We start from the raw sequence: 18,575 nt of genomic DNA on the forward strand, positions 1-18,575 counted from the left end.
AATATACACATTGACAGCTAAATGCTTTCCCCCTGCCTTTAAACAATTTATATACCAAAAGGTAAAAACCAAGTACCTCATAGCCACCAGAGCCAAAGTCCCACTGAGGAAGCAGTGCCGAGGGTAAAGGGTCTGACGGGGTCGGTGCCAGCTGACAGCTACAAAGAAGAGAAAGAATTCACTTTGTTCCCTGTTCCATATGCCCAAGTTCTGTCCCAAAATTCCAACCACGAAGCCAGGGTTTCCCAGAGAATTTTTTCTTTGTACTTTATTTTGGGTTATATTCCTGCATATTCCTGGTATAGATGTACTAGTAATCATGATTCCAAAAAAAAAAAAAGTCATTATTCATAATTTGATAAATTAATGTTATTTTCCCACTGACTTAAAATTCAAAGCACTCATTCCTTTTCAGATTTCTGCCCAACCTTCAGAGAACCTAATACGTGAGCAAAAAGATATCTTACAGTAGCTAAGCAAAACAATCAAGACTGAGGCCCGGGGGTGGGGGGGGTACGCTGAGGCATGGGGTAAGAATTCTGCTGTCTTTCCTGTAGGAACTGTATTTCGGGGTATAGTTATCCAGGAAGAAAAAGTATTCTTTACAGACAATTCATAGCTATTAACTGCAGAATTGACAGGATTAGAAAACCACCGTTTTGTAACCCCTAGTGAAATAATGGATTGAAACAATGACCCCCCCCCGCCATTAACTACGATAATGATACAGTGAGAGATCAGATGCTGGAACAGAGGGGTCACACTGGACCGACCTGAACCCCTCAGCTCATCTCCATCATTAAAAATAGGACAACTAGGGGCGCCTGGGTGGCTCAGTGGGTTAAAGCCTCTGCCTTCGGCTCAGGTCATGATCTCAGGGTCCTGGGATCGAGCCCCGCATCGGGCTCTCTGCTCAGTGGGGAGCCTGCTTCCTCCTCTCTCTCTCTCTCTGCCTGCCTCTCTGCCTACTTGTGATCTCTCTCTGTCAAATAAATAAATAAAATCTTTAAAAAAAAATATGACAACTAGACATTACGTACTTCTTACTATAGTGTGGCAGGAAGCAAAGTACCACATCTATAGTTTTTTTGACCAAAAATGGAGCCTGAGTCTAATCAAGCCTCTACATCTAACCATCAACTCACAGAAATTACTTATCAGATGCCCCCATGGGCATACAATTTGATATATTTTGAATTTGGGAAATTCTATAAGGATGAATCACCCGATTTCTTTAAAAAAAAAAAAGGGAAGGAAGGAAGAAAGTAAGTGAGGGGATGTAATAGATTAAAAGGTTTAAGAGACAAATCTACCAAATCCAATGTACATACCTTGTTTGGATAAAAATTTATATAAATCAACTACAAAAATGCCATGCTTGATTTTCCACCTGCCTTGAAATCTGTTTTACATAACCACATTATTACCCGGGGCAGGGGCGGGGGGCATCCATCTCCACAGTGGAACAATGTAGATTTCACTGAGTTTCCGGAGCAGACAGAGGAGAGTGACACTGAACCCCCAGAGCAAAGTGTCCTTTAAACAATTCCCTTTCATCTCATGTATCATTGTCCAAATCTCCTCCCTCAGGCAGCCAAACACATCCCTCTCTTCTTCCATTTCTTTCTCTGCCGCCTCCCCTTGTTAAATCCACTCAGCTACACTAAAGACACACGGAAGAACCCACAACAAAACAAAACGCCTTTAACTGTGCCCTTGACTACTTCCGAGGCTCACCCCATCGACGGGGCCATTCACGGTGAGGAAGGTGGGACCCTGGTATGGGAGGTTTGCCCCAAGTCCCCTGTAAATCCCAGGGAGATGGATTTCCTGCTCACCCACCCTTCTGGGCCACCTGTACTGCTTCACGAGCGCAGAAGATGCAAGAGGAAACCACCGTGGAATGAAAGCAGGAAGAGTTCAAGAGCATAGACTGGACGAGTAAGTTGGTGAGATCAGCGGGTGATTGTGTTGAGGACCTGCCGGTAGGCAGTATTTCCAAACACTTACTTGAACCCACTTTTAATCTGCTCCACGTCCTTGTACGACATAAATTTTGGCCTTCTGACCACACCTTTTTGGGTCTTGGAAGCTACGTTTGTCTGAATCATGCCTTTAGAGAGAAAAAGGAAAACAAACAAGAACCAACAATTAGTCCTAGAAAATGATGTCCTGTTATTTTTTTTTAAGATTTTATTTATTTATTTGATAGACAGAGATCACAAGTAGGCAGAGAGGCAGGCAGAGAGAGAGAGGAAGGGAAGCAGGCTCCCTGCTGAGCAGAGAGCCCGATGCAGGGCTCAATCCCAGGACCCTCAGACCATGACCTGAGCTGAAGGCAGAGGCTTAACCCACTGAGCCACCCAGGCGCCCAGTGTTATTTTTTTTAAGATTTTATTTATCTATTTGATAGAGATCACAAGTAGGCAGAGAGGCAGGCAGAGAGAGAGGAAGGGAAGCAGAGAGCCCGATGCGGGGCTCCATCCCAGGTCCCTGGGATCATGACCTGAGCCAAAGGCAGAGGCTTTAACCCACTGAGTCACCCAGGTGCCCCTCCTGTTATTTTCCTTAGGCTAGTAACACAGCAAATATGCATGGCTGAACTGTAACAGGTATGAACAGAGAAAATCTTTTCGGATGGGAATTGCTCATGATTAAAAACTTGTATCCTTCCCTGCCCTTCTGATAAGACCCAGGAAACAAAGAGGCAATGAGAGGAGCAATCGGCAATTAATCTAATCTGTAAATCAAAGTCAGAGAGTAAAGGGAAGGACAAGGGCAGCCAGATAACAAGACTTCCTCCCAGTAAGCTGCCCTAAACCAGGCATCAGTGATTCTGGGTTGGAATGTGGTAGCTGTATCTTGAAGGATCTTCAAGTGTGAAATGTCATTGTCTTTCTTTTTTTTTTTTTTTTTAAGATTTTATTTTATGTACTTGACAGACAGAGATCACAAGTAGGCAGAGAGACAGAGGAGGAAGCAGGTTCCCCGGTGAGCAGAGAGCCCGGGGTCTGATCCCAGGACCCTGGGATCATGACCTGAGCGGAAGGCACAGGCTTTGACCCACTGAGTCACCCAGGTGCCCCGAAATGTCATTTTCAATTCATGCACCTTGTTGACCCAGGCCCAAGTTGCAGCCAGAGGGAGCTCTTTACAAAGTAAATCATCGGGGTGTCTGAGCATCTGATTCTTGGTTTCAGCACAGGTTGTGATCTCAGGACGCTGGGACTGGGCCCTACGTCAGGCTCTGCACCCGGCGGGGAGTCTGCATGGGATTCTCTCTCCCTCCCCCTCTGCCCCTCCCCCCCGCCTACACACTGGTGCTTTCTCTCACTCTCTCAAATAAATAAAATTTAATAAAATTTAATTTAACAAAATCAATTTAATTTTATTAACTTAATTAAGTTTAAATTAATCAAAATTGATTTAATTATTGAATTAATTTAAATTGTTAATTAATATTTAAATTATTAAATTTAACAAAATTAAATTGATTTTATGAAATTAATTAAATTTAACTAAAACTAATTTGATTTAATAAAATAAAATCTTTTAAGAAAAGGAAATCATCTTACATTGCTAGTCAAAGTATAAAATGGCACAAACGCTTTGGAAAACAGTTGGGCAGTTTCTTACGAAGTTAAACACAGAGTACCTACTTGATAGAGCAATCCCGCTCTCTTGTACTTAACCAAGAGAAATGAAAACTTACACCCACACAAAGACTTGCGTTTAAATGATTCAAGTAGCCTTATTCTAATAACCAAAAAGTGAAAACAACCAAAAAGGGGCGCCTGGGTGGCTCAGTCATTAAGTGGCTGCCTTCGGCTCAGGTCATGATCCCAGGGTCCTGGGACCGAGTCCCGCATTGGGCTCCCTGCTCAGCAGGAAGCCTGCTTCTCCCTCTCCCACTCCACCTGCTTGCATTCCCTCTCTCACTGTCTCTCTCTATCAAACTAATAAATAAAATCTTAAAAAAAAAAAGAAAAGAAAAGAAAAAAAACAACCAAAAATACTAAGTGTGAATAGATAAAAACAAACCATGTTATAGCCTTAAAATTAAGTATGACTCAGCATTAAAAAGGGAAGAAGTACTGTACGTGCAATGCATAGACGGGTCTAAGAAACATCCTGAGTGAAAGAAGTCAGCCCCACGCAGAGCTCATATCATAAGATGTTCTTTATATGATGTCCTAGAATAGATAAAACTAATCTATAGTGACAGAGAGCAAATGGGGGTCGGAAGAGACCGACTACAAAAGGAGCGTGAGGAAACTTTTGGGACTGATGGGAATGTTCTAGAGCTTGATCAGGAGAGCAGTTGCATATATGTCAGTGCTCATCCAACTGCACACTTAAAATGGATGCATTTGGGGCGCCTGGGTGGCTCTGCTGGTTAAGCGCCTGCCTTTGGCTCAGGTCATGATCCTGTGGTGCTGGGACCAAGCCCCGTGTCTGGCTCCTTGCTCAGCCGACAGTCTGCTTCACCAGTCTGCTCCCTCTGCCCCTCCCCTTAGCTGTGTGCTCACTCTCTCTCTCAATTAAATAAAATCTTAAAAAAAAAAAAAAGGAAGGACAAACCATAAGTGACTCTTAATCTCACAAAACAAACTGAGGATTGCTGGGGGGAGGGGGATTGGGAGAGGGTCGGCTGGGGGTTATGGACACTGGGGAGGGTATGTGCTATGGTGAGTGCTGTGAAGTGTGTAAACCTGGCAATTCACAGACCTGTACTCCTGGGGATAAAAATACATTATATGTTTATTAAAATTAATTAATTAATTAATTAATTTAAAAAGGAAGTATTTTATTGAAGCAATTATGCTTCAGTATAGTTGATGCAAAGTGAAACAAACATAGCAATAAAAAGATAAAATGAGGGGTGCCTGGGTGGCTCAGTGGGTTAAAAGCCTCTGCCTTTGGCTCAGGTCATGATCCCAGTGTCCTGGGATCGAGCCCCACATCGGGCTCTCTGCTCAGCAGGGAGTGTGCTTCTCCCTCTCTCTCTGCCTGCTGCTCTGCCTCCTTGTGATCTCTATCAAATAAATAAATAAAATCTTTTTTTAAAAAAGTTATAAATAAATAAATAAGATAAAATGAGATGGTTCAGGGAGCCCAGGTGGCTCACTTGGTTATGCATGGGATTCTTTATTTTGGCTCAGGTCATGATCGCAGGGTCATGGGATCCAGCCCCCGTCTGCCTGTGGGATCAGGCAGGAATTGGCTCTACTCCCTCTCCCTCGGCCTGACCCTCTCTGCGCTTCCCCCGCTCATCCACATCCCCCCTCAAAATAAATAAATAAATAAATGACCTGGTAGCACGACTCCGTTCCAACCCTTTGTGCAGCTCTCGTCTCTTACAGACTTTCTCAGTGTTCTGTGAAATCTCCAGCTTGTCCCTTCACAGTCTTAGCTCCAGCCCCTCCCTCTCTTGGGGGCCCGCCTTCCCCTGTGCATGGGCTACTGCCTCCCTACCAAGGGTTCCTCTGGGGACAAAACTGGGTGCTCTCTTAGGAACTCCTCCAATTCCCTGGCTTCTCCATCACACTGCTTCATTTTCCCCAGAGCTGTCATTACTTTCAGAAATTGCCTGACGCCCGCACCCGGAACAGTGCCTAGCAACAGAGCTGGCATGCCGATACCAGTTTAAGGGATGTCAGAATATAAGAAATAAGAAAAAAATCACCTAGAATACCACAAACTGCTCTGAACTAGTTTCTAAGAACCCAGTGAACAAAACTGCAGGTCAAATTTCTCCAGATTCAGGAACAAGGTACATTACTGGTTCTCCTCTCTCTACCCCTTTTTTATTTATTTTATTTATTTTTTTTTTAATTTTTTTAAAGATTTTATTTATTTGACAGTGATCACAGGCAGAGAGACAGGCAGAGAGAGAGAGGCGGAAGCAGGCTCCCCGCTGAGCAGAGAGCCTGACGTGGGGCTCGATCCCAGGACCCTAGGATCATGACCCAAGCCGAAAGCAGAGGCTTTAACCCACTGAGCCACCCAGGCACCCCTCCACCCCTTTTTTAAATTGCCAGAACAATAGAATAACAACCAAAGAAAAAAAATTTTTTTGATTTAAGCCATTCTTAATTTCACCATCGACTGAAGAGATTTCTGTTTCTTCCTATTCCCTTCTGGCCTTGGTCCACGTGCATACACTGTTGCATTTACCATGCATATTAAATTTAAAAAAAAAACCACTTCTCATTTGAAAAAAAAAAAAAACACTTTTCTTTTGAAACGCAATACCTAAAGAGAAAGGCATGATTTGGGGTTTCTGCCTTTTTCATTTAACAACATTAAATTTTGGTTTTAACTGTGCAGTTTTCATAATCATAATTTTTAACCAGTACTCCACCAAAATTTAATACCACAATTGGTTTGGTCACTACAGGGCTAACCTACAGTCTGTTTCTCTACTGCAGTATGTCAAATAGGGGCTTTACTAAAGATCTTCATGCTCATTGCTTTTTTTTTTTTCCCCTCCTGGTGAATTATTTCCTTAGAAAGATTCTCAAGAAAATGAAAAAGCAGGCTTCATGCCCAACATGGGGCTTGAACTCATGACCCTGCGATCAAGAGTCACATGATCTACTAAGCCAGCCAGGCACCCTAAAGCAAGCATTTTTTAATATCTCTTGATATGGAGAACCAGACTGCTTTCCAACATACAGTAATTGGTATAATGGTCTTTCGAAGCTACATTCCTCAATACACAGTAACTGATATAGGGTCCAGATGTCAGGTACCACCTGGAATGTCAAGGACCTGAGAAAGCCTTCTTTACCTCTTTCAAAGCACCTGCAGGGCTGATCGAGAAAGGGCAACCATCCGACCATATGCAAGGAAGTGTCCCAAGGGTGCAGCCGATGGGACAGTACCTTCAAGGGAGGGCCGTTCCTGCCCTGATCTCTTACTAAACGCAACAGACTGGTAGAAGCTAAGCGGAAGGTCTTTCCACGGTGGCTCAGATAAACAGGGCAGAAGGCCAAATCTCAGTCAAGGAGATCGATAAGATCAGTGACCTAGATGATGAAGCCCAAAAGGTACAGCAAAGTTCTAGGGTTCTGAAGGCACCAGTGGACCCAAGCAAAGTCTCTGCTGTTGTCAGAGCCAAGGCTCTCGGGCACAGGTCTCCTGACAGCCGCTGGCTGCCACCCCACTGTGCAGCCTGCCTTGCTGAAAAGCACAGCCTACACCTCCGCTCTACTGCCACCGCCACGTGGATACCGCATGCCACAACTCAACAACGGGCACCACTGCCAAACGCTAAGTCTTACCCGCGAAACTCAGCTCGTAGTTCCGGGAGCCCGCGTGAAATGCCACAACGCCCCTGGGATGGCACAGGAAGAAGGACTCCAGGTAGGAAGAGTCGATGCTAGAAGCTTGCTGACTGTCAGCCTAATTAAAAAAAAAAACAAAAAACAAAAGTTAAAGACACTTCAGGCTAGGCTTTTGAGAAACCTCAACCATTATATCTTATACAATTGTATTTTAGCCATGGGATTTCGACAGGAATGCATCTTGCCTCCCAAACCAGACTGCAAAGGCGGCCGGCTTGGGGCCACGCCACATGGTCTTGTGGTGTCTAGAAGAGACCAGTCTACTTGCAGAAACGGACCCTACGCTTGGGGGATGCCTGAAAAACAGGGCTCTTTACAATGTCCTTTTCACACCTTCTATAAAATAAGACCCAAGCATACAGAGCCCCCTAAACCCACGGAACAGAAATCATGTCTGCCGTCGCTGTCTAACAGAATCCAACACTCGGGCATGAAGTCAGACACCGTAGCTGTTTTTAGCACATCACGTGTGAGGAAGCAGGCTGGAGTTGTCCTAAAAGGCAGGGAAGCTCCCATGGGCCCACTGTGGTCCCAGTGTAGACGACCCACCCCTTCTCCTCTGCCCTGAACCAATGTAAGCAGATAAAATGGACCACCCCCTCCCTCCAGTTAGTCAACAACATTGAAAAAGCGCTTGGATTTGCCTCTCACTGGGACTGTGTAATGAAAGGAGAAGGGAGCACAGCCCCCCAACAATGTAAAGACAGAATCTGGTCTCAAGGCCTATATAAAGGGTCTGAACCTCAGAATGAGTGGGTAAAGGGAAGTGTGTTGATTCTGGTAAGTTGACGAGCCAGGCCACCATTCCACTGTCCATAGCCTGTGCCGGGGTGGCAGACCAGGGCGGACTGGATGTAAGCCTGAAAAGCAGGGGTTCCCGATACATAATGGTGAAGAGACACTTGTTCCTTATGATCTAGAATGGAGGAGCTAATGACAGACAATTCCCAGCCGGTGGCAGGGAGGGTCTCCCCATCTCTTTAAGGACAAGACCTCAGCTACACCCACCCCTTCTCCGGTGAACACGCCTGCTGGATGGAAGGGGAGGAGGGGGCCACCTGGAAAGCCTCCAAGTAAAACGTCCTAGATGGAGAAGGGCCTGAACTGGGTCTCTTTAGCCTGGAGAGGACTACGGTGAGGTCAGGGAGGCTGGGTTCGGGTATCCGCACACAGTGCAAAGCAGGAATAAACAAGAATGAGGTTCAGAATCTAGAACCAGGACAGATGGCTGGAAGTGGCACCAAGGCTCCCGTTAGCAGAACTTCCTGAATGACAGCATCCAACCATTAAGCCACACCTTGAAGGGGTGTGTTGCAACAGCTGCTGGGACATCATCCACCCAGGTAATTGTACAGGAGACTGCCATCAGCAGTGCGCAGGAGGAAATGAGACTGCCACGATTAGATGATGGGGGGTGAATCACATGCCCCCCTAGGATCCCAAAAGGCAGGCGATGTGGGCAAACGCCTATGGACACAGAACATAGGGGCCGGCAAGGCAGATCTGTCACCTCTGGGGACCCTGGTCTGCCACCTTGAATCTCTGTCCTAACCTCCCATTCTGTCAGATGAAGTCCCGGATCCTTCAACCGCCAGCTCAGCTCAGCAGGACCCTGTTCCTGGCTGGAAGGAACCTCACAAGCTCTGGACCAGAGCCTTTCACACTTTAATTTGTGTGTGAATCATGGTGGGCGGGGTGGGGAATCCTGTGAAAATGCAGACCAAGATTCAGGGAACAGGGTTTTTAATTCTGCTTGTCAAAGGGCTCCCGTGGTGCCAATGTTGCTGGTCTGGGACCTGACTTCAACTCGCAAGGCTTTGGGGTCTGCACCTGTGTTGTCTGCTGGAACTTTCTGGAATGTTTCCCTGGAAATGTTCTCTTGTGTTTTCCTGTTTGATAGCCACTAGCTACAGGTAGCTGGTACTGGTGTGACCAAGGAAATGAAGTGTTCATTTTATTTGAATGTAATGAATTGAATGAAAATGAAATAGTTACCACAAGTGGCTAGTGGTTGTCCTACTGGACAGAGTGAGGCAACTTCTGTGTCTGAGTGTCTGAACAGCCCAGTGTGCCTTCCACTTGGTCCACCTGCGGGCCCTTCCCTCACACCGTACTCCAGTTCTGAATAAGTGAAGGAGTGAATGAGCGACAGGGCCTTCAATGATTTATTCTCCCAAAAGACTTGAATGTGTATCTCCATTTCCATAACCGGGTCCTGGCTTTTGCCCTGCGCCCACATCACTGCCTTGGTCTTGGCTTCTAGAGCGGTGGCGTGCCTTGGCCTTGGGTGATGCACCTACACTTGGTTGGCAAAAACCATTCTACCAGTTTCTACTAGGAAGACTCCTAACCCAGAAATCTGAGTTGCCCCAACTTTTATTAAAAATTCAGCTGCAAGAGGGGCACCTGGGTGGCTCGGTGGGTTAAAGCCTCTGCCTTCGACTTGGGTCATGATCCCAGGGTCCTGGGATCAAGCCCCGCATCGGGCTCTCTGCTCAGCAGGGAGCCTGCTTCCCTTCCTCTTTCTCTGCCTGCCTCTCTGCCTACTTGTGATCTCTCTCTCTGTCAAATAAATAAATAAATAATCTTAAAAAAAAAAATCAGCTGCAAGAAATAAAACCTGTAGGACTCTCCCCATCTGAAGGCTATATAGTCCATTCTTCTCTCCAAATATTCTAACCTCTACACTGGATCAAACCAGGCCATCAAAGAGCTACAGACTTGACCCATTTTTACTTCGCCTGGACAAACAGCAAGGAAAACATCAAACCTAGGGCCTATTTTCCTTTGTTTTTTTAGTAACAGAAGAGCTAAGGGCTCCTGGGTGGCTCAGTCGGGTTGGCGACTGCCTTTGGCTCAGGTCATGATCCTGGGGTCCCGGGATCAAGTCCCACATCGGGCTCCCAGCTCCACGGGGAGTCTGCTTCTCCCTCTGACTTTCTACCCTCTCATGTTCTCTCTTATTCGTTCTCTCTCTCAAAATAAATAAATAAAATCTTAAAAAAAAAAAAAACAGAAGAGCCAACTCAATTTATATAATGATGGGTCTAATTAATATGAGGGAGTCATAATTTATTCACATCACCAAGAACATATGCCACAGATTAAAGGAATCCAACAACATTCTACGTGTTTGCATAAAGTTCCAGGTTACATTCTAGAACTCTGCACTTAACACAGACTGAATGTCCCAAGGAGAACTTCATATCAAGAGGTTCTATCAGACGGGACTCCTGGGTGGCTCAGTTGGTTAGGTGTCTGCCTTTGGCTCAGGTCATGATCCTGGGAGGGGTCCTGAGATAGAGCCCCACACAACAGGCTCCCTGCTCAGCTGGGGATCTGCTTCTCCCTCTCTCTCTGCCTCTCCCCGCTGTTCGTTCTATCCTTCTGCCTGCCACCTCCCCCCCTGCTTGTGCTCTCTCCCATTCTCTCTCTGACAAATCAATGAAATCTTTTTTTAAAAAAAGTTTCATCAGAAGTTTCTTGGGGCACCTGGGTGACTCAGTGGGTTAAGCCTCTGCCTTCAGCTCAGGTCATGATCCCAGGGTCCTGGGATCAAGCTCCACACTGGGCTCTCTGCTCAGCAGGGAGCCTGCTTCCTCCTCTCTCTCTGCCTGCCTCTCTGCCTGCTTGTGATCTTGGTCTGTCAAATAAATAAATAAAATCTTTAATAATTAGGAAAAAAAAAAGAAGTTTCTCGATTTCTTGATGTTTTACTAGGGAACATGAGCACTGGAACTTGTGTACATTTAAATGTCATCTATTCCCCACTGACAGTCGTCCTTGGCTTCTAGGACCCCTGATGTCCCTAGAATGCAAATCTTTTCCAACCCTCTTCCCTCTCTTGCCAAAAGCCACAAGTATTTGACAGAAGAACCACTGAGGCCTATGGTTTATTTTTATTTTAACCAAGGCTAATTAATTTGAGTTTGTCATTTCTATTCCCACAGTCAACTCACAGAATCACTTTTACAGAACTGCACTTTGACATCATCCTTGGCTGGACCATGGAGAGAACCTGGACAGAGGCTGGCATCACAGGGGTTTTCACTCCATCCTGTTCTACAAGCCACCACAGGACAGAGAAGAGTGAAGGGGACAGAGACCAAGAGACCAGGATCTGAGCCCCTCTCCTATTTCCACAGGGCAGCTCTGCTCTACCCCTGATCCTTCGTTTGGGTTCTTTGAGTGATTGTTTGCTGACACAGATCTGCTGCGAAGCCAGCGGGGAAACCACTGTACCACGAAGAGTGGAGTGGGGAGGGCTCCTGGGGAGGACCTCACCGGCTGCTCCCCTCTCTGTGGCGCCAGAGGAGAGGGTCTCCTCAGGTTCCACTGACAGAAAAAAGCAATGTTTCTCCTGAGGAACTGCTGTGTTCTCCCCGTGGAGGCGCAGCTGATCCTGTGACAGACGGTGCTTCCCCGCGTGCTCCGGGTGTGAGGCCGCTCACAGCCAAACTCAGGGCCCGCCGACGTCTATGCGGAATAAAACCTTTCGCCGGCATTTCATTGTCCCCACTTTGGCTCTGGCTTCATTTTTTTTTTAATTTGTGTTTATTTTATTTACTTATTTGTTTATTTTTAAAGATTTTATTTATTCATTTGTCAGGGAGAGTGTGCACACAAGCAGAGGGCAGACAGAGAGGGAGAAGCAGACTCCCCGCAGAGCAGGGAGCCCTATGTGGGGCTTGATCCCAGGACCCCAGGATCATGACCCCAGCAGAAGGGGTCAGATAACTCCCTTATCTGAACTTCTATAGTCTGTTTCCATGTCCCTGGGGGTCGGGGGGGGTGGTGGTAAACCTTCCATCTTCCAGGTCCGGTCCTTCCCATCCATCTGAACCCAGACCCTGCCGGGATCCTGGAGACCAGTCTTCTGATCTCTCACCCTGCCTTCTCCACTGGCTGGAAGCAGGAGTCTCTTTGTATTTACAAACTCACACAGAGGAAGCTGGCTCAAGGTTCTACCTCGGTCCCTGATCATAAGGAAAAAGGGTGTGGTCCTGACTCAGGTCTCAAGGGTTTCCTTGTAAATAATTCACAGATGCTGTTGCTTATGACAACAGAGTGTACGCTTGCTAAGAAAAATGCAAATACAGCTGTGCGGAACATGAAAAAGCACTATTGCCACTACCCCATCCCCTTTCGCGTCAAACATTTTACTAGTGGTTTTTCTGAAGATGTCAAGAGCCTCCACGAGCAGGAAGGTACTCACCTCTTCTCCATATTCAATCCATTTGTCCGATTCACTCTTCCAGTACCAAATCCATTTTGTGGCAAAGACAAAATTGGTCAGCGCTATGATAGACGAAGGTGTGGATATGCGTCGGATAGGATTAAAATTACAAGTCATTTTCTGGAAATCGATGTCTTTATCTCCAATAGAAAAGCTGAGAGAGAAAAGCTTAAAGTTAACAGAATATTTCATCAAACTCCATCTTCTAAAATCTGTTCTTCCATAACAAAAGCACAGACTTAAGATCTTCGAGCTGACTGGGATCTTTTAATTTTCTTTTTTTTTTTTTTTAAGATTTTATTTATTTATTTGACAGACAGTGATCACAAGTAAGCAGAGAGGCAGGCAGAGCGAGAGGGGAGGGGGAAGCAGGCTCCCTACTGAGCAGAGAGCCCGATGTGGGACTCGATCCCAGGACTCCGGGAACATGACCTGAGCCGAAGGCTTTAGCCCACTGAGCCACTCAGGTGCCCCCAAATTTTCTTTATAAAGCTCCAGGTCATACATAAATAAGAAGAAAAAAGTTAAAATGCAGATAGGGTAGGTAAGTTACCCACCCCATATAGTTAATGATGTCACAAAATATATTCTCTCCTCAACAAATATGCCAGAATAAAGTGGACCCACAAAAAAAAAAAAAAAAATTATTGGCTCAATGTCAGAAACTCACATTAGGTCAGGTTTTTCAAGAATTATTATTTAAATAGCTACAGGAAGCCTGGAAGGTTAAAGTTATTTTCATAATAATATTAAGACATTATTTTGCTTTTTTCACTTTCATACTCTCACAGGTGCATGCACAGTGAAGTTTTCCAGAGGCTACAGGATGTGTGATTCTACAACAGATTAAAGAGATTTTTCAAAATATAAAACAACGTCATTCTTCTGAATGACTTTTTCTGTTTCGCTTTGGAAAACAGATATTACTTAGTTATACATACATATATATAGTTATTACATGTAACTATTTATAGTAATTATATCTACTTACAGGCAGATGAAAATATGGCATTTACGTTACCATAAATGAGTTTATTATTTTTCAATGAATCCATAAATATTGAATTCTTTTCAGTTTTGATTTTAATATGGTAAATATTGATAGCTATAATTCACATAAACAGAAGTTCTTTGGGATCCTCAATATATCTGAAGACTGTAGAGGGGTCCTGAGACCAACAAACTGGAAAATTATTGCTCTAAGAAACACCTCCTAAATCAGTGGTTCCCAATAAAGAAGTTTTATCCCCCAGGGAACACGCAGCACAGTTGAAAAACATTTTTGGTCCACAACAGGAATCTAATGGATGAAGGCCAAGAATGCTGCTTAAACAGCCCCCGCAAAACAAATAATTATCTAACCCCAAAAGTCAACAGTGCTAAGGTTGAGAAAGCCAGCTTCAGATTTACCTAGGGGGGAGAAACACACCTCCAAACAAGAAAGTAGCTGATGCTGCTCTCTAGTGGCAACATGCAGTAACACAATCTCCACCAAAAATTCACTCTAATACGATGGCATGTAATCCATTGCCAACCCCACCCCACCTCCACCCTCGCAAAGAATTTCCTTATAACAGAAAGGAGGAGGAGGAGGAGGAGGAAGAGGGGGAGAAGGAAACAGAATCATAAATACAGAAAACAAATCGGTGTTGCCAGAGTTGGGGGGGGGGTTGTTGGGGGATTGGCAAAATAGGTGAAGGGGAGTAAGAGGTACAAACTTCCGGTTATAAAATAAGTCACAGGGGACGCCTGGGTGGCTCAGTTGGTTAAGCAGCTGCCTTCGGCTCAGGTCATGATCCCAGCGTCCTGGGATCGAGTCCCACATCGGGCTCCTTGCTTGGCAGCGAGCCTGCTTCTCCCTCTGCCTCTGCCTGCCACTCTGTCTGCCTGTGCTCACTCTCGCTTCTCTCTCTATGACAAATAAATAAATAAAATCTTTAAAAAAAAATAAAATAAAATAAAATAAAATAAGTCACAGGGATGAAAAGTACAGCATAGGGAATGAGGAGGAAAAAAGAGTTTCCTTAATAAAACTAGGATCCACCTTATAAATATGGTCATGAGAGCTATCACCCAGTTCAACCCCTGGCAGAAACAGAAATGTAAGGTATCCTTTTAGATACCTCCAGGATAGAGAAAATAGCAAACATAAAAGAAGATATAAAATGCTCAAGTAGTCAACAAAATTCTGCACTAGAACTATAGGAAATTACTCAACTTGTATTCTACAGCTATGAAATTAAGCCAGAGGCTCTTCTGAGCTATCATCACTGGTCCTAGCATGAGTTCACAGGAATACCCACCGACCTCTGCAATGTGTGTGTGTGTGTTTTTTTTTTTTTTTTAACTTTTTAATTTTGCAATGTGTTTTTCTGCAGGACACAGTGATGGTACCTGTGTCATTGCTTGTATCACACGAGTTAGCAAACAGTCCCAGAACCCCTAGTATTAGCCAGGCTCTTTGTGACTTCAGATCTAGCTCCTGTTTTCCTTCATGAACTCAGCAGGCATCTGCCATCTTTATCTCAAGAGGTACCAGAAACCTAAGTGCAATTCTGAAGGAAAATGGTTTTTTACTTCTTGCCATGAGCATAGCACCATGCTTTGTTCTGATGATGCCATGGACCTCACAAGCCACAGTCCGGCCACCAACTTACGTGTGGATTTGGGGGTCACAATAGGCCTTCTCGATATTCTCCATGGGCTGGAGGTCCATCCAGGTGTTTGCAAGCCACATCTGCCACCGGTAGGGCAGGTGGAAGTGAACTTTGTTGCAGCTTTCTACAAAGACAGAGAGGAGGTCTGAGGGTCTGCTGAGTGGGGGCTCTTACCAGTTCAACCAAGTTTGCTGCTGACTCTCCCCATTGAAGGCCTGCCTTTCCCTCTCTGCCGGACCTGCATGCAAGCACATTTCTAGTCTACGCCTTTGCGCACGCTGGTTCCTGCCCACACTGCCCCATATCTGTATCTTCAGCTTCCCTTGTCACCAATAGAGACTCATCAAAAAACAGAAATTCCCCACTCCCCAAGGAGTCACTTGATCCACATGGAAATCTGACGTCATCGAAAATGTACTATTACTGCTTCTGGGGTACATCGTAAAGGTACATCATAACAGTACATCAGAGATGTACTATTACCCCTTCATGGTACCAAGGGGTACCATGGAGACAAAACACTCTCTAGCGTCCACAACTGTATGCATTTCCCCAAAGCCCTGGCCTAAGATATGGCTCTTCCAGAAGGATTCCCTCACTCATCTCACTCTGCTCTGATCTGACTCGTACTTTGCATTCCCTTAGCCCTAACTCAGTCCCCAGCTGATACTTCTGTTACTTATGCATTTACTTATGTCATGCAGTTTTCTCATTAGTGGATGTTTGGATGCGCCTCCATCACAAACTCACAGAAAAAAAGCCTGCCTCACTGCGTGGCTTTCATCCCCCGCACAGGGCTCTGCACAGACGGCTATGAAATGAGTGCTTGCTGGCATTAACATCATAAGCCCGTTAACACAGGAATGCAGAAAATCTGCATTCTCTGAGGTTTAAATCATTTTGAAATGCTCAAAAAACATGTGATTACTTTAGTACTTTTAAAATTTTATTTTTAAGTAAGCTCTAGACCCCACGTGGGGCTCGAACTTACAATCAGAGATCAAGAGCCACACGCTCCACTGACTGAGCCAGCCAGGTGCCCCGGCGTGTGATTACCTTAAAAACCAAAAGAGACAGGAGGTGCCTGGGTGGCGAAGCCAGTTAGGCCTCCAACACTTGGTTTCAGCTCAGGTTCTAATCTAAGGGTGGTGAGATCAAATCCCACGTCAGGCTCTGTGCTTGGCACAGAGTCTGCTTGAGATTCTCTCTCCCTCTCCCTCTACCCCTTCCACTCATACTCAATCTCTCTCTCTCTCTCAAATAAACAAATAAAGCCTTAAAAGTGAAATAAAATAAAACCAGAAGAGGCACACTGAAAACTATAGAACCATTCAGGACAGTCCACATCTCACGCCCATTCCAATGGCGGCTCTAAAACCAAAGCAACACAAAACAAAAGCATATGTTGGCAAGGAGACGGAGAAACTTGAACCCTTGCGCACGGCTACAGAAAATGTAAAAAGGTATAGCCGCTGTGGAAAATGGTGTGGCAGCTTCTTGAAACATTAAACATGCAATCATCAAAACAAATTGTTTATTTTTTTTTAAGATTTTATTTTTTTATTTATTTGTTGGAGAGAGAGAAAGAAAGAGCACAATCAGGGTGAGCAATAGGCAGAGAGAGAAGCAGACGCCCCGCTGAGTGGAGAACCCAATGCGGGGCTCGATCCTGGGACTCCAGGATCATGACCTGAGCTGATGGCAGATGCTTAACCAACTGAGCCAACCAGGCGACCCCCAAAACAAGTGTTTTGGATAAGCGCCGAATTACCATGATATCCAGCAATTCCACTTCTGGGTGTATATCCCAAAAGAAGTGAAAGCAAGGTCCTGAGCAGATCTCACACACCCAAGCCGTTAGCAGCATTATTCACAACAGCCAGAGGGTAAGCAACTCAAATATCCATCACAGACAACTGGATAAACAAAATGTGGCAAATACGCACAATAAAATATGATTCAGCCTTAAAAAGGAAAAGTTAAAAAGGAAAAATTCTCACACAGGAAATTCTCTTTCCCATGGATGAAACCTGAGGACGTAACACAAAGTGACAGAGGGCAGCATCACAGAGACAAATCCTGTGTGACTCCCCTCATGAGGGACCTCTAGTCGTCCTCCTCAGAGAAACAAAAGTTAGGATGACAGCTGCCAGGGACTGAAGATGGGGGAATAAAGAGCTGCTGCTCGAAGGGCAGTCGAGTTTTAGTTCTGCAAGACGAAAAAAGAGTTCTGGAAATGGGTTGAACAATAAAGTGACTCTAACCCTACTGACCTATACACTTAAAACCGGTTAGGATGGGGCACCTGGGTGGCTCAGTCAGTTAGGCATCTGCCTTCAGCTCGGGTCATGATCTTGGAGTCCTGCGATGGAGTCCTGCCTTGGGCTCCCTGCCCAGTGGGGACCCTGCTTCTCCCTCTTCCTCTGCCCTCCCCCAACTCCTGGGTACACGTGCTCTCTCTCTCTGTTTCTCAAATAAATAAATAAAACCTTTTAAAAAAATGATTAAGATAGTAAAATCTATGTTAAGCATATTTTACCACAATTAAAAAGGAAAAAAAGCACTTAAGTTAAAGACTTAGGATTTCAAGAACACAAGGCCAGAATCTTCCTTTTCTGACGCCAGGTATTGAGTCTAAGACCACTAAGGGGTCCAACAGAGGAGCTCCAGTGGGATGCCGGGGCCCAGGACAGAGGCGTGAAAGTGAGCAGGCGGTCTCAGGCTACAAGGGCTGCCATCTGTCCCAGACATGGTTCCACGGGACACAGCTCTGTAGGAAGCCTAGTGGGAGGGGACAGCGAACAAGTGTGGCTCCCAGACTGTGGCGTGCTGAACCCTCAGTACGTGTGTGAGAAATGGCCGCAGAGAGCCCATGGCCCAGAACAGACACGATACCTAAAGGGCAGGACATGAACTATGGAAGTGGGTCAGCTGGGACACTTTTATTTTTTTGGATTTTTTTTTTAATTTGTTTGCTTTTAGCATATGGAAAGAGGGTCCCTGACAAAGTATAATATTTCACCTAAGCGTGAATCCAAAAGGAGGAAGTATAATATCACACAGCGATTGAGAACACAGGCTGGCTGGGCAATTTAGAGTCAAAATCCAACTTGGCGGGACGCCTGGGTGGCTCAGTTGGTTGAGCGGCTGCCTTCGGCTCAGGTCATGATCCCAGAGTCCTGGGATCGAGTCCCACATCGGGCTCCTTACTCAACAGGAAGCCTGCTTCTCCCTCTGCCTCTGCCTGCCACTCTATCTGCCTGTGCTCACTCTCTCTCTCTCTGACAAATAAATAATAATAAAAAAAAATCTTAAAAAAAAACACATAAAAAA

At 45.3% G+C, this 18,575-nt stretch overlaps 1 protein-coding gene across 1 annotated transcript in view; it reads right to left on the reverse strand.

The window, feature by feature from the left end:
* ZC3HAV1 (zinc finger CCCH-type containing, antiviral 1) overlaps nt 1-18,575 on the reverse strand; it is a 62,563-nt gene that overhangs the window by 14,142 nt on the left and 29,846 nt on the right. Inside the window, exons 6-10 of the mRNA XM_047694229.1 lie at nt 15,243-15,366; nt 12,565-12,739; nt 7,287-7,407; nt 2,011-2,113; nt 77-158 (exon numbers count right to left, since the gene is read on the reverse strand). Coding sequence (XP_047550185.1) covers nt 77-158; nt 2,011-2,113; nt 7,287-7,407; nt 12,565-12,739; nt 15,243-15,366 — 605 coding nt within the window. The remainder of the gene's footprint in view (nt 1-76; nt 159-2,010; nt 2,114-7,286; nt 7,408-12,564; nt 12,740-15,242; nt 15,367-18,575) is intronic.

Source organism: Lutra lutra, chromosome 11 (genome assembly GCF_902655055.1).
Source record: "Lutra lutra chromosome 11, mLutLut1.2, whole genome shotgun sequence".
Taxonomy (NCBI): domain Eukaryota; kingdom Metazoa; phylum Chordata; class Mammalia; order Carnivora; family Mustelidae; genus Lutra; species Lutra lutra.